Source organism: Lonchura striata, chromosome 24 (genome assembly GCF_050655825.1).
Source record: "Lonchura striata isolate lonStrDom1 chromosome 24, ASM5065582v1, whole genome shotgun sequence".
Classification (NCBI taxonomy): Eukaryota; Metazoa; Chordata; class Aves; order Passeriformes; family Estrildidae; genus Lonchura; species Lonchura striata.
The window spans coordinates 7,068,952-7,083,365 of NC_140726.1; the positions used below are offsets into that span (position 1 = coordinate 7,068,952).

At 45.7% G+C, this 14,414-nt stretch overlaps 1 protein-coding gene across 2 annotated transcripts in view; it reads right to left on the reverse strand.

Annotated features, from left to right (window-relative positions):
- Window positions 1-2,773: 2,773 nt before the first annotated feature.
- SORL1 (sortilin related receptor 1) overlaps window positions 2,774-14,414 on the reverse strand; it is a 55,570-nt gene continuing 43,929 nt past the window's right edge. For both annotated transcript variants that reach the window (XM_021543397.4, XM_021543396.4), the window contains exons 41-48: window positions 14,062-14,246; window positions 12,587-12,706; window positions 12,342-12,506; window positions 11,407-11,581; window positions 10,488-10,594; window positions 9,446-9,638; window positions 8,040-8,252; window positions 2,774-6,904 (exon numbers count right to left, since the gene is read on the reverse strand). In XM_021543397.4, coding sequence (XP_021399072.3) covers window positions 6,837-6,904; window positions 8,040-8,252; window positions 9,446-9,638; window positions 10,488-10,594; window positions 11,407-11,581; window positions 12,342-12,506; window positions 12,587-12,706; window positions 14,062-14,246 — 1,226 coding nt within the window. In that variant the 3' untranslated portion in view covers window positions 2,774-6,836. The remainder of the gene's footprint in view (window positions 6,905-8,039; window positions 8,253-9,445; window positions 9,639-10,487; window positions 10,595-11,406; window positions 11,582-12,341; window positions 12,507-12,586; window positions 12,707-14,061; window positions 14,247-14,414) is intronic.

Sequence of the window (14,414 nt, forward strand, 5' to 3'; positions counted from 1 at the left end):
CAAGGGGGAGCGGGGAAGGGGTTGGGAGAGGAGATGCAGTGTTGCTCTCCACTGGAGCTGGGGCAGGGGTGCTAACAAAGAGGAGATGTTTGGCCAAGGCTTCTCTCCAGCCTGCAGGGTGTGTGTGTGCTTCAGGAACTGCCTGGCTGCAGGGGGGATGTTCTCACCCAGAACTCGCATTTGGGATTTGTTTCGCGTAGCCTTGGTGTCTTACAGTCCCAAGGCACGGCATGAGGCAGTCGCCGTTGAGTTCCCGTTGTAGCAAAGAGAGTCTGACCTATTTTAGGATGAGGGAAGCACTCTCTGAACTGCTGTGCCTCATCTTGGCCGCAGATGAGGCCTGGAGTGACCCTCTCAGCTTGGGCAGGGATGAATCCTGCCTGCTTTCACACAGAGGCCAGGCCAGGCCAGGAGGAACCTCCAACCTCTTCTCCATCTTCTTGTTACACTTTGGGATCTCTCTCAGGCTTGGGGAGACACAAAATGCACAGGCAGCCATTCTCCCAGTGTACAAAAGCAATTGAGAGTGGCTCACTCAAGCCCCAAACTTCTATTCAGGTTCCAAATTCCTCCTTGGAGGGCGTCTGCTTCCCTCCACTGGCTACAGAAAGATCCAGGGAAAATAAACCTTCTCTTTTGGCCAGGCCAGCCTGGAGATGAGAGGCTTGGTGATGTGAATGTTGCTTCTTGTCCACCTCTGCCCCAGGTCCTCCACTCTAAAACTCTCTCCTCCTGTACAGCCAGTGTCAGGATGAATTTTATGACCTCCTGCTCACTGAGTGTCTTTCCTTCTTTCCCAAGCTGCTGTCTAGCTCCTTATTTATGACCTTCCATCACTCTGGGATTCTTTCCAGCACAACCCTACGCAGGTGCTCTGAAAAATAAGAGGTCAGGTCTACTCCCTAAATCGATCCCAGGTCTGCAGAACTTGGGGAGAGAAAATCTTCTGGGCATGACGTCAGCCCAGCTCTGAGAGCCTGAGGTTGTGTGCTTCTGGATGCCTAGAATTTACAGGAAAGAAATAAACCTCACATCCTGGAAGATGCCATTTTTCTTGCATCCCACACTTGGCAGGTTGGGAGGTTTGTGGTATTGGAGCCAAGAAGTTGATGGTTAGCATGAATCTTTCCTTCCCACAGACCTTCTCTTCCTTCCTTCCTTCGGCTGGGCTATCTGGGAGCTCTTGGCTCCTCCGTCCCAAAATCCAGCTTGAGTTCTGCTGTGAAATATCCTCAGTTATTTCATTTTTCCAGCTGAAAAAGGCTAAACACAACAGTTCAGGAGTCTGGCACAAGCACTGGGAGTGCTTGCTAAAGGAGGAGCAGTGAGCCAGAACTTAAGCTGCTCTCTCTCAACATCAGAGCCCATTGATTCCATGGAAAGCTTAACCCGTGGTGGGAAGGAAATTTTTGCTGTATTTCCATTTGGCTTCCTCACTCCTGCAGGCAGGATCCACATCTTCCCCTCCCTGTGGTTGCACAAAGCAGCCCCTGATGTTATTTGGGGTAAAGAGGTGAATTTTCAGGAGTGGCAGCATGAGAGGAGCCTGGATCCAGCTTTTGGATGGGTTTGTGTGCTCCATCCAAAGCTCCTCCAGGAACTGCAATCTTCCTCTTTGATGGGTTCTCATCATAGTGGGGAAAATGTGCTGAAGGCAGTAAAGGCTTAGGGTGGAAATCCTCCCTACCCATAGAAACCTGCAGGTCTTGCTAGGAGAGGAGGCAAACTTTTATTCCATTAATAAAACTTTTATTCCATTAAAGTTTTCTCGGTGACAATGCTGAGGCTTCAGAGTCACGTCGGCTCCTCCAGCAGAAAGTAGGTGCCTGGGAATGAGGTGAAACTCCTTGTGCCTCCTGGGGGGAACAATCTAGTCCAGAGGCAGTAGGAAAAAAAAAAAAATAAATCAGCTTCATTCACAACCGAGGAGGAGACAGGGAGGAAGGAACGGGGAGGAGGAACGACTGTTTGTTAACGTTGCCTTAAGCTAAATGTTAATGAAGTGCAACACTTAAGATGCTCCAACGCCTCAATTATGTCCACCAAGATCACATGTTGCCTTTCCAATTATCCGGGCTGGGAAATGAGGAGGCTGCTGCCTGCTCATTACCTTCCCTGCCAGCAGAAATGCTGCTGGATTTTGGCTGCTCAGGTGCGGGGTGTTCCTGCACACACCCCTGGACTGCCGTGGAATTGGGTTGTAAGGACGAAAAGAACGCTTGAGGCGGTGCTGTGCAAATGTGGGAGTGAAGCTTGGACAGGCTGGAAATGGTGTTTGGTGTCTAAGGGTTTTGTGACCTTGAGCAGACGTGACTGCCTTAGGAATGAGGGTGGCACCTCTCAGGATCTGCACGAAGCTCAATTGTCCTGATTCTCATCGCCCTTGTCCTGTCACTGCCTTTGATCAGGATGGGAACAGCTTCAAAGTGACACAGGGCAGGGTTAGATTGGATATCAGGGAGAAATTCCTCCCTCTGAGGGTGGGGAGGCCCTGGCACGGGGTGCCCAGAGAAGCTGGGGCTGCTCCTGCTCCTCTGGAAGTGCCCAAGGCCAGGTTGGAAGGAACTTGGAGCAACCTGGGATAGTGGGAGGTGTCCATGCCCGTGGCAGGGGTAGAAATTAGACGATAATTAATATCCTTTCCAACCCAAACCATTCCGTGATTCTATAATCCTGTTAGGTTTTGTAAAACAAACTTATGCTCAGAGAAAAAAATCTCCTTTTTTCTGCACTAGACACACAGAAGCTTTCAACAATTCCAGAAACCAGAAACTGCTTTGTTTACCCAATCCATTTTTTATTATTATCATTAAGTGGGAAAAAAAAAAATGGACAGACAAAAATTCCTTCAAAATTGTGCAATAATACATAGCAGAAATCAATGAATGAAAAGAAAAAAAACAAAACCAACCAAACAAATAAAGGACACAGAGTAGCAATTCAAATAGTATAACATTAAACTTCACTTAACCTGATTCAAAGGTGACACTACCTCTATTAGAGGCTGGCTGCTTGTGGACTGATGCAGGTTTGTAAGGATTAATTATAATGTTGCAGCTATTTCCAGGAACAAAGATGCTCTTGGGGTCCAAGAGTAGCTGAGTTATTGCACCATTTCCCTTCTCAAGTCCATTTGAAGGAGACTTGAAAGCTGTTGCAGAAAAGGTTTGGGTTTTTTTTTTTTTTTTTTTTTTTTTTTTTTTTTGCTGAAAAAATGTCATTTTGCTTTTCCATCAGCAAGCAGGTGAAGTTTGTCATTAAGTATACTCTGATTCCAAGCATGGAGATGCTCCCACTGAGCTCTGCCCTGCCAGGAAGGGGAATTCTGCTCAGGGGGAGTTTCCTTGGCTCACCAGGGTGGATAATGGGAGGGTTTTGGTGACTCTGGAAACAGGAGGAGTGAAATAACGTGGTGACCATCAAACACAGAGCTCCCTGTGCCTGCTGGCAGCCAGCTCTGCCTGTCTGCTCCTCCCTCCCCTTCCCACTCCCAAACATCTCCATAACTTGATCTCTGTCCAAGGAAAAGGGGCTTTTCCCTGGGCTGAGCTATCTCCGAGGTGGAGATAGTCAAGGTGGGAGCACCTGGAGCAGGTTAGGGTGAGGAGAGCTGGCTCTCCTGCACATGAAATACCTGCAGGCAGGGGTTTTCTCCCCAAATTTCACCTCCCTCTGAAATCCTCTTGCAGTTTTTCTGGGGTACAAGCCCTTGGGCAAACCCCAGAGAGGCTGGCTCCTGCTCTGGCTGCTTCCTGCTCTCGCGGGGTTCAGGGAGCTTTTACAGGGCTTTATTCTGACTGAAAAGAGCTTTTTATTGACCTTTAATAGGTCTCCAGCCTGGGAAATGGAACCTCCTCGTCCTTTCTTGTAAAAACCAAACCCTCAACACAAAAAAGAAAACCTCACAAAAAGCCTGAGCCAAAGCAAAAGAAGCCTCGTGGTCCAAAACCTCAACAGATCTTCATGCTCAACCTTAGTCTTTTGTCCAAATGGACTTGAGAGTACTCATGGGCATCTGAAATGGTGCAAACACAAATTAACTGGTGGAAGTTCCTCCTAACCAGGGTATTTTCCATACCCTTTTTTTTTTGTTTTCCATACAGATCAAAACATTTTACTGGCTTCTTATAAAGCAAATGCAAATCACCTCCCAAAATTTAGGGTAGCAAGTCATGTCACATCACATAAGGCTACTTAAACAGAACCAGAACAAAATATACATCCACATCCACGTACCATATTTACAGCAGAACCCTCCCACCCCCTGTGTGTCTCCATGAACAAGATTCCGTGCTTCAAAAGTTCATAAAAATATACAATTTCCCCCAGAACTGCATCGGTTACTCCCCACCTGGAGCCCAGACTCCTCTATCTCTATATAGAAAATACACTAGCCCTGTGAAAGTTGCTTTGCTGAGAGCACAGTGGTGATTTTTGCAGTGAAGGGGAAGGGCTGGGAGGGTTGGGGACAGCTCTGAGTGACAGTGCTGTCCCCACCAGGGCTTTGCAGTGTCCCCAAACCCCTGGGCACACAGGGGTGACCCTGCTCTGCCCACGCTGTGTTTGGGAGTTAGATTTAACCACGGGTTTTGGGGTTTGGGTGCAAAATCCTTTGCTCTGCACGAGTGTCCCCGAGGCAGGAGCCTTTCAGAGTGGCCAGGAGTGACCTGTCCCCCAGGTGATGCTTGGAAATCTCCAGCCAAGGGATTTCTGCAGGATATAAAGCAGTAACAAGGGTCCCTCTTGGCATCTGGCTAGACAGAGACGGGCTAGAGTCTAAATTCTGCTCGTTTTACTGCAGCAGGATTTACCCTGGAGGAGTAAAATATCAGAATTTAACCACGCCTAACCCTCACCAGAGAGACACCAGATTTTGGGATGCTACATTGTGATTATCAGTTACCTGTGCTAAAAAATTTACTTTATAAAGAAGGGATTAAATACTCCTTATCTCTGTTTTTAGGCCTCCTAAATCCTAAATATTTTATGTTTTTGAGGCTGGTTTAGCCTCTGGGTCAGAGTCTGGTCTCTGTGTGCAGCTGTAACTCCAGGCAAACTGAGCTGTGTGTACTGGGGTGATTTAATTCAAAAGTTCAACTCCTGAACAGCACCTGATCCACTGACAAGGTAAAAATATTGCAACTCTGCGAGCTTGCTGCTCCCTATAAAAATCTGATTCTAGTTTGGTCCCAGCTTTGGTGGGGAGGAAAAAAATCTGTCATCGGGAATGCTAACACCAGTAATGGAAAATAGAGTCAGTATTTCTCTAGAGTATCAAACCATCCAGACTTCAACTTTTTTTTATACATTTTTCTATTGTGAAATTAAACGGATCCGTCACGTATCAAAACATAGTTGGCCTCTCTCGTTTCATCTGTAGGAAGACTGCAATTATAACTTAATTTACACAGCAAAAATACCTTTGTTTTTCACAAAAACAGTGTGACAAGACAGTGTGCTGCATTTCCTGGTGAGAAGTTTTGCATATATCGAGCACAGCCAGGGGAGAGCCCTGAACATCCTCTCCTGTCGTGCTCCTGGGTTGGCAGGTAGTGGTGAGGTTCACATTTTTTTGGTGAAATTCACATTTTGCTGTCACAAAATCAAAGCTCCAAACAGTGGCAAGCAGACTCTTTGCATTTGGCTCTGCAGCCAGTATTGTGTCTGCTGGGAATGTGAGATGAGAAAATAACATGTATGTGTGTGTGTGTGTGTATATTTATATTATTTCTAAAGCTGTAGGTAAAACTACAGCTGCTTTTAGGAAATTCCAATGAGGGAGCATCAAATCCCTGCTGTGGGCCAAATTCATTTAAATTTTCAGTAATTATGGCTCTGTGTAAGTGTGGAAAATCTGGATTTGCACACACTGGAGATTCCTCCTTCCATCCCAACAATGTGCTGGCACCTGAGGGAAGCTCCAGGGAGGAGGGGTATCCTAAAAATACCTGGGAAATGAGTTTTAAGGTGCAAGTGGCAATTTTTTGTTCCAGTGATGTGGTGGTGTAAACTCCAGATTAATTAAGCCCCGTGTGATGGGCAGAGGCAGCAGCAGGAGGGGTTTGGGCAGCACATCTTGGTGTGGGGAGATTTTTGACTTCCCACAGCAGCAGGAAGCTAAAAGTCACCCCTAAAAATAAAAAAAAAAAGGTGCTGCTGTACTTTAAGATTTTTTAAAGATTGGGTCTTTAAAAGGGAGAAAAACTGTGTGAAAATGAAGGGGTTTTATTATCATGGCAAGGACAATGATGGGGATGCCAAGATACGACTGCCTTGCAAGATAAAGTGGCACATGTTCTACACAAGAATGTGTACAATGTCTGACGACTCTGGAAATCTGTTCCTCAGCAGATTTCCCAATAAATTAACACAACAAAAATACTTTCATATAAAACAAAGTCCAAAGGATTTTTTTTTTTTTTGTCCTAAAGTAAAAGCAAAACCTTCAGGGACTATATTATCTCTCTCTACATATATAATCTCCTGAATTTTTATTTTTTAAAATAAATTTATTCTTGTCTTAGAAAAATAAAATGAGTAGCCAATTTAGTCAACGGAAAATATCTCACAGACTTAAAAGCATGCCCAGCAAGCATAGCCTTGTAAGACTAAATTAATGTTAAATCAAAGCAATTTGTTACTCAACCAACCTAGTCTGCAATTCACAGTTGATTACTACAAAGTGTATTCTTAAAATTATTATTATTTTTTTCTTTTTTTGGCCCATATAAAAATAACGTATTGCAACTCAAAGTGCATTTTTAAAATAAACAATCAACTATTTTTATCAAATAAAATATTTACACCATTTGGTTTTGTACAGTCAGAAATACGCTTCAGGCGATGACCATGGGGACGTCATCTGAAAATCCAGTTATCATTGGGGCTTCATCGTCCTCATCTCCTGGAAAACAAACCCAAAACAGAGCTGACAGGGGGCCCTCAGAACTTTAAATTTTGTTTTTAAGTGATTTGCATTGGAAGGAGGGGTTGAATTTGATAAAAATATTGGTTGGGAAAACTTTTGGTGGTTGGACTTGATGGTCCTGAAGGTCTTTTTCAAGTTTAACAACCCCATAATTCTGTAATTTGTACTCTGAGATCAAATCCATAGTGATTGTGATGCCAGAGTGGCCCAAACTGTGATAGAAGAATTAATTCTTGCCCTGATTTCACATCCTCAATGTGTTTTTAAGTGATTTGCATTGGAAGGGGAGGTTTAATGTGATAAAAATGTTTTGTTGGGAAGTTTTGGTGGTTGGACTTGATGGTTGCAAAGGTCTGTGCAACCTTAACTATTCCATGATTCTGTGATTTGTACTATTATATTAAATCCATAGTGATTGTGATGCCAGAGTGGCCCAAACCATGAAAAAAATAATTCATTCTTGCCCTGAATTCACATCCTCAATGCATTTCTAAGTGATTTGCATCAGAAAGAGAGGTTTAATTTGATAAAGAAGTTTGGTTGGGAAAACTTTTGGCAGCTGGACTTGATGATCTTGAAGATCTATCCCAAGTTTAATGACTCTGTAACTCTGATTTGTACTCTGAGATCAAACCTATCACCACTGTGATGCCAGAGTGGCCCAAACCATGAAAAAATAATTAATTCTTGCCCTGATTTCACATCCTCAATGCATTTCTAAGTGATTTGCATAAGAAGGAGAGGTTTAATGTAATAAAAACATTTAGTTGGGAAAACTTTCGCCAGTTGGACTTGATGGTCTTGAAGATGTTTCCCAAGTTATCGACTCTGTAACTCCATGATTTGCTCTCTGAGATCAAATCCGCATAATTTGATCTCAAAACTCTATGATTTTAAGGACTCTATGATTTGATTTCAAAACTCTATGATTTTAAGGACTCTATGATTTAATCTCCAAAACTCCATGATTTTAAGGACTCTGTAACTCTATGATTTGTGCTCTGAGATCAAATCCACAGAGAATGTGGCCCAAATCATGATAAAGACTTAATTCTTGCCCCGATGTCACATCCCCAGCGCTGTCCCCAGAGGCCACCAAGGCGCCACGTACCCAGATCATCCCCGGAGGAGAAGATGGCCGAGCCCAGGCGGGAGCTGTAGTGGCTGTTGGCGAAGGCGGTGAAGCTGTTCTGGAGCCTCCTGTGCCTCATGTAGAGCACCACGAAGCCAATGCCCAGGGTCACCAGCAGCAGGAACAGCACGGGCACCACGATGGCAGCCACGTCCGTGGCCTGGCCCGATTTCGTGGCCGAGGAGTCTTTACCTGGTGAGGGAGGGACATGAGTGTCGGAACTCAAAATGTCCCTCAGACATTTTTGGATGTTCCAGGTCCCGGTCAGAAGCATTTGAGACCCTGGCAGGCAGCTGGAAACAGCTGGGATTTTGGGTTTGAGCCATGGAATGATTTACCAACCTTGCAGGAAGAACAAGTGTGGGACTCAGATTCAGTCAAAGAAAGAAACAGAGAGTTTCTATCCAGGCAGAGGCCTGGGAAAGAGCTGGAGAAGAATGCAAATAATTCTTTATCTCTCTTGTTTTTCACATTGTTTATAGTTAAGTTCTATCACTGTGTGTCAAGCACTGTACACCAATGGTGTGGCTTGTTTTCACTTCAGAACCAATGGATTTGGTCCTCACGAAGCTCCGTATAAAAGAGCAGTGTATTTTGAGTAAATGGGAGTTTTACTCTGAGCAGTCTTCTGGTCAGTCTTCTCATTCCTGTCCTGCCTCAACAGCGACAAGAAGTCACAGAAGTTTAGATATTATAGTAGAAGTAGTCACAAAGTAAATGGAAGAATTTTTGAGTGTTGTACAGGGGAGTTTTGGTATTGTACATGAGGGTCAGAGGTTTTAAGATGGATTTGGGATTTGGGCCTGCCCTGTCCTCCCTCTTTCTCCTTCCTCACCTCCATGTTCTTGGTGATGTTGGCACTCACAGATTGGTTTAGAGTAGAAAATCACCATCTAATATAGGTAATAGGCATTGGGGAAAAACTGTAAACATGTAACACGTAATGTACCATATAAAAGATAGAAAATCACCATTTAATATAGGTAATAGGCATTGGGGAAAAACTGTAACCATGTAACATGTAATGTCCCATATAAAAGACAGCAGCAGCCCTGGCGGGGAGAGAAGAAGCAGTCAGGGTCGGAGAGGATGTCAGGGTGTGTGTGTGCCTCTGCCTGAGCTGTGAGCAAACCACAGCAGCCCCAGAAGAAAATCTTTTAGAAAACTTGCAATAAACTGCCTTGAGACTGAACAACAGAGACTGCTGAGCCTTTCTTTGGAAGCTCGGGTTGGAGGAGAGACTTTTCCACCACATGGAGCCACCCCTGACCTAGGGTAAGCTCCGGCACATGAGTGCTGTTTGCACCAACATCACATCCCTAAAAAATTGATGAGGCTTCCCCTGAGTATTTTTTAAGGAGGATGAGGAGGAAATTGGGACTCACCCGTTCCCAGCTCGTCGTAGAGAAGCGTGGCCGGCTCCCCACACATCTGCCCCCCGTACAGGCACCGTGCCTGCACGCTGAACGAGTAGTTGTGGCCTATCTTCAGGTTGGACACCTTGAAGAAGTTCTCTGTGGTGTTGCCCAGGTAGGCTGTGATGTTCATCAGGCTGTCAAACATGTGAATCTCATAGCCCTGAGGGAAACACAAACCCCCAAGTCAGTCGGCTGCAGAGGGCGGGTTTGCTTCTTCCAAAAGGGCGTAAAAATCTGGGGTTCCTCCTGGATCTGGCTTTGATGGACCCTGCTGGGCTGTCAGCTGGGAGGGAGCAAGGTGGAGCCTCCTCCACCTTGGCCAGCTCAGGGAGGAGAGATTTCTTTTTGCCAAGTGACAGGATGAGAGGACACGGCCTCAAGCTGCACCAGGGGAGGCTCGGGTTGGACATCAGGAAGGATTTCTTCACTAAAAGGGTTGTTAAATATTGGAAGGGGCTGCCCAGGGAGGTTTGGAATCCCCATCCCTGGGGGTGTTCAAGAAACAACTGGAGGTGGCATTCAGTGCTCTGGGCTGTGACAAGGTGGGGACTGGGCACAGCTTGGAACCAATCTTGGAGGTCTTTTCCACCCTAAATCACTCTGGTTTGGTTTTTCTGGTCCACTCTGTCCTTAGCACAGAGTCTAAGAGGGTGAGGGCTTGTTTTGGTGCAGTTTTCTACCTGCCTATGCTCTGACAGACAACATTGCACAGATTTTTTATCTGAGTCTGAATAAGACAACTTTCAGACTTTCTGGCATGGCAGGGCAGTGTTCTATTCCCAGTCCTTTCACACATGGGACAATTGTCCTTTTCTAGCAGGGTAATTATCTTCCTAAAAGGTGACTGATTGTATCTATCAGCTTCAGAGCCTCAGCCATGACATGAATATTAGTGAGCTCTTCTAGAGGGCTCACCAAGGACAGGATGGATTTCAGAGCCTGTGAAAGGAACCTTGCACTGACTCTGCTCCAGGATTTTCTGTAGGACAGGAGGCACAGCAAAACTTACCCGGCTTTCATTGAAATTGCTTTCCTTCAGCGCCAAACTCTTCCAGAAAAGCAGAATATGGTCGTTTTCAGTGATGATTTTTAAGGCGTCTGGTGCAGACAGGGGAACTGAAAATGGGGAAAAGTGGCAGCAGGTGAGGTTGTAGCACTGGTGGCACTTTCCTCTTACATAAATGGAGTAAATTCTGAAAGTTAGTGGGGTTTTTTTAGGGATCAGCACAATACTCTGCTTGGAAAGGGGATGTGCTGGAGGAGAGGATGCTGTGGTGTGGAAACTGAGAGGAATTTCTCAGTGGTGGGGCTGTAGTGGTACTTGATGATGTGTACATAGCCAAACCGGTGTCTTTCCCATCTCCATTTATCAGGAGAAAAACACTGGATATAATTTGAGAAGCTTCCTCTCCACTGCTGTTGTTTGGGGGTGTAACCAGCTCCCCTAGGAGGCCTCCCAAAATTGGGCTTTGCCTGTGGGAGAGGACCAAGAGTTGCAGGAACATTTCTGCAGCCTTGGATGGGTGGTGTGTCCTTCACCTGTGGTAGCCACGTTCTTCTCTCTCTAAGGATTTTTCATAGAGGAGCACAGAGAGAAGAAAGAGAAAACAATTTCTATTTCTGCTCCTTGTTTTTCCCGTGTGGAGAATTGTTTACCTGGGGTGATGCTTGGTTGGATTCTGGTGAGGATTGTTTGAGCCTGGTGGCCAACCCAACCCACCTGGGGCTGGACTCAGAGAGGGGCATGAGTTGGGAGTGAGTCAGATATGGTAGTTAGAAAAAGTAGGTTTGTAGTTTTAGTATCTCCTTTAAATAGTATATTAATATATTGTAATATAGTTATAACAAAAAAATAATTCAACCTTCTGAGCTGGAGTCAAACATCAGCATTTCTTCCCACCAGCTTCACCTGCATTTCCAATTCTCACCTGTGTTGATCTTCATGCTGGATTCTTTGCTCATGTTTCCCAGCTGGACAATCACGTGGTATTTCCCTCCTGGCTCCAGCTTCTTTATGGTGTACTCCACGGTGCTGTTCCGGCTTTTCACTTTGTAGATTTTATCTGTTTTCCTCACCAAATCTTTCACTGCCACAGCATAGAGCTGGAGGGGGAGGAAATGGACGGAAAAAAAAATCTCATTTTCCTGCAGTGGTAGGACATTAGACAGGGCAGGTAAAATTTGCTTTAAACCAAGGTTGAGCTTTACAGAAAGCCTGGGGAGCAAAATTCCAAGCTTCTCTCTAGATCTCTGCCCAAAATCAGCATTTACTGATATAGAAAATGCAGTTATTGGAACAGATGAGAGCAGGAAGAAAACCTCAGGTTGTATTTCATGGTGAATCACAAGGAAAAAGGCAAAGCCCTGCCCTGTCAGAGTTTCCAGCTCTGCTGGGAAGGTTTATACCTCCAAACCTTTGCTGTTAAAGTCTCTGGAGCAGAATGGGAGGGGAAAGCTTGCTGAGAAAACGACTGGTCTTCAACGGAGCGAGACCTGAGCGTATTCCAGCGTGGCAGAGAACAGAGCTGGGCTTTGTTGAGGCAGGAGGCAGAGCCCCAGCCCAGCCTTACCCTCCTGGGCAGAGCCAAAGCCCAGCAAGGTGTTTTGGCACATGCCCAGGGCTGTTTTCAGACTTGGTCAGCAACAGACACCCCAGACCTGGCTCTTTTTAAATGTTACACTCCTGAGCTAATGCCCAGGAGGGAGGAGACGAAGACGTTGGAGGTGTCAGCCCTGCGACGATGATTTCATGCGGCGCATAGACCTGACCTCAGGCTTTCTCCAGCGGGAGGAACGCGAGGATCTGCGTTTGGGGCAGGATTTTGTGTGCACAGGGCCAGGAGAAGGCTCTGTGAGGCGTTACCATGTCCTGGTCGGGCGAGTCGTAGGGCGATTCCCACTTGATGACGGCGAATGTCTTCCCGGTGCGCACGGCGTGCAGGTGGCGCGGCGGCAGCCGGTTGTCGGGGATCATCTTCACCACCACGTAGTCAGAGGGGGGCCCTTGGTAGGGAGACACCACCCGCACCTGGGAGGGAGGCACAGAGGTCAGGGCAGTGTCCTGGCGGGGCCAGGGGCGGGCAGAGGGCAGAGGAGGAGGGAGCCCACCAGGAACAGGTACTGCTCGTCGCGCTGCACCAGCACCGTGGCGTTGTGCGCGCTGGTGGTGCTGTTGTGGGGGCTCCTGTACAGCTCCAGGAAGGACGTGGCGTAGAAGATTCCATAAACCTGAGGAGGAGGGAGAGCACAAGGGATTGGCACGGCCCAGAGCATCCACTGGCTGTTGTGGGGAATGGGTTTGTAGAGAATTCTCGAAGTCTGACAGAAGGTTGACATGGTGAATAGTTGTATCTAAACTTTTGAGATAAGAAATGATGACTTAGAAATGTCATGGGGTAGGATGGATATTCTTGAGAGAGAAAAGAAACTAGAAATAGGTATTGTTGAGAGAGAAAAGGAACTAGAAACAGATATTGTTGAGAGAGAAATGGAGCTAGAAACAGATTTTAAACGATGGTTTTATAAATAAGACTAAATGTTTTGGAGAAATGTTGACTTAGAAATGTCATGGGGTAGGATGGATATTGTTGAGAGAGAAAAGGAACTAGAAACAGATATTTTTGAGAGAGAAATGGAGCTAGAAACACATATTGTTGAGAGAGAAATGGAACTAGAAACAGATATTGTTGAGAGAGAAATGGAGCTAGAAACAGATTTTAAACGATGGTTTTATAAATAAGACTAAATGCTTTGGAGAAATGTTGACTTAGAAATGTCATGGGGCGGGATGGATATTGTTGAGAGAGAAATGGAGCTAGAAACAGATATTGTTGAGAAAGAAATGGAGCTAGAAACAAGTTTTAAAGGATGATTTTATAAATAAAACTAAATGCTTTGGAGAAATGTTGACTTAGAAACGTCATGGAAGAGGACAGATATTGCAGAGAGAGAAATGGAGCTAGAAACAAGTTTGAAAGGATGGTTTTATAAATAAGACTAGATACTTTGGAGAAATAGAACTACGGAAGATGTACTCTAGTAGGATTTACAAGGGGTGATTTTAGATGATTGGCTTTAAGGTATTTACAGTATGGTGTGGTAAAAGTTGATAGGTTAAGAAATGCTTGTAATGTATTGTAATTAGGAAATAGATTTCTGTCAGACTTTGAGAATTTGCTACAAATCCATTTCCCACAGGCTGTCACTTTTTAGGGGCATGAAGCAAAGACCCTTTTCCTCTGGACCCTTTTCCCTGCTTTTCCTCTAGCTTGCCCAAGCTCAATCTGCCCACTTGTCTTTGAACTCCCAACCCAAAACTCCTGAGCTCAGCTCAGGTAGCAGCAGTTGATTCAAGGGCTGCTGGAGCTGTGTTTAAGCCACTTCTCACTGCAACAGACAGACAAGAAACCTTGCTTTTCTTCTGTTTAAAAGGCAGGAGATTCTTTCCCTCATTATCCTCAACATTTTCAGAGCCTTAGAATTCAATCCAAACAAATTATCCTGATTTCAGGGGTTTTTTGTGCTGCTCTGAGGCTCTGAGCCGGAGCCCAGGGTGGCTGGTGAGGGAAGGGTTGGTGCCTTACCACATTCCTGGGGCCAGTCCAGCTGCATTCCACGGCTGTCTGGTTGATGGCCTTGGCCTTGAGGCTTGGGGACACAGGTCTGGTGCCACTGGTCACCACATGCACAAAAGACAGAGGGCTGTCACCCAGCTCCGTCTTAGCCCAAGCAGAAATTTCATAGGGGGTGTGTGCTGTCAAATTGGCCACTGAGCAAGAAGAGAAAGGGGCACTATTAGGTGAGGCAAAGCAGGGCACAAACAGACAGGAGCCTGCCTCTCCTGGGCTGTACTTCCATGACTTTGCAGGAATTCCCTTTATACAGAAGCACCTGAGGCTCTGGAACCCGACCCAGCCTTGCTTTTCTGTGCCTAGGT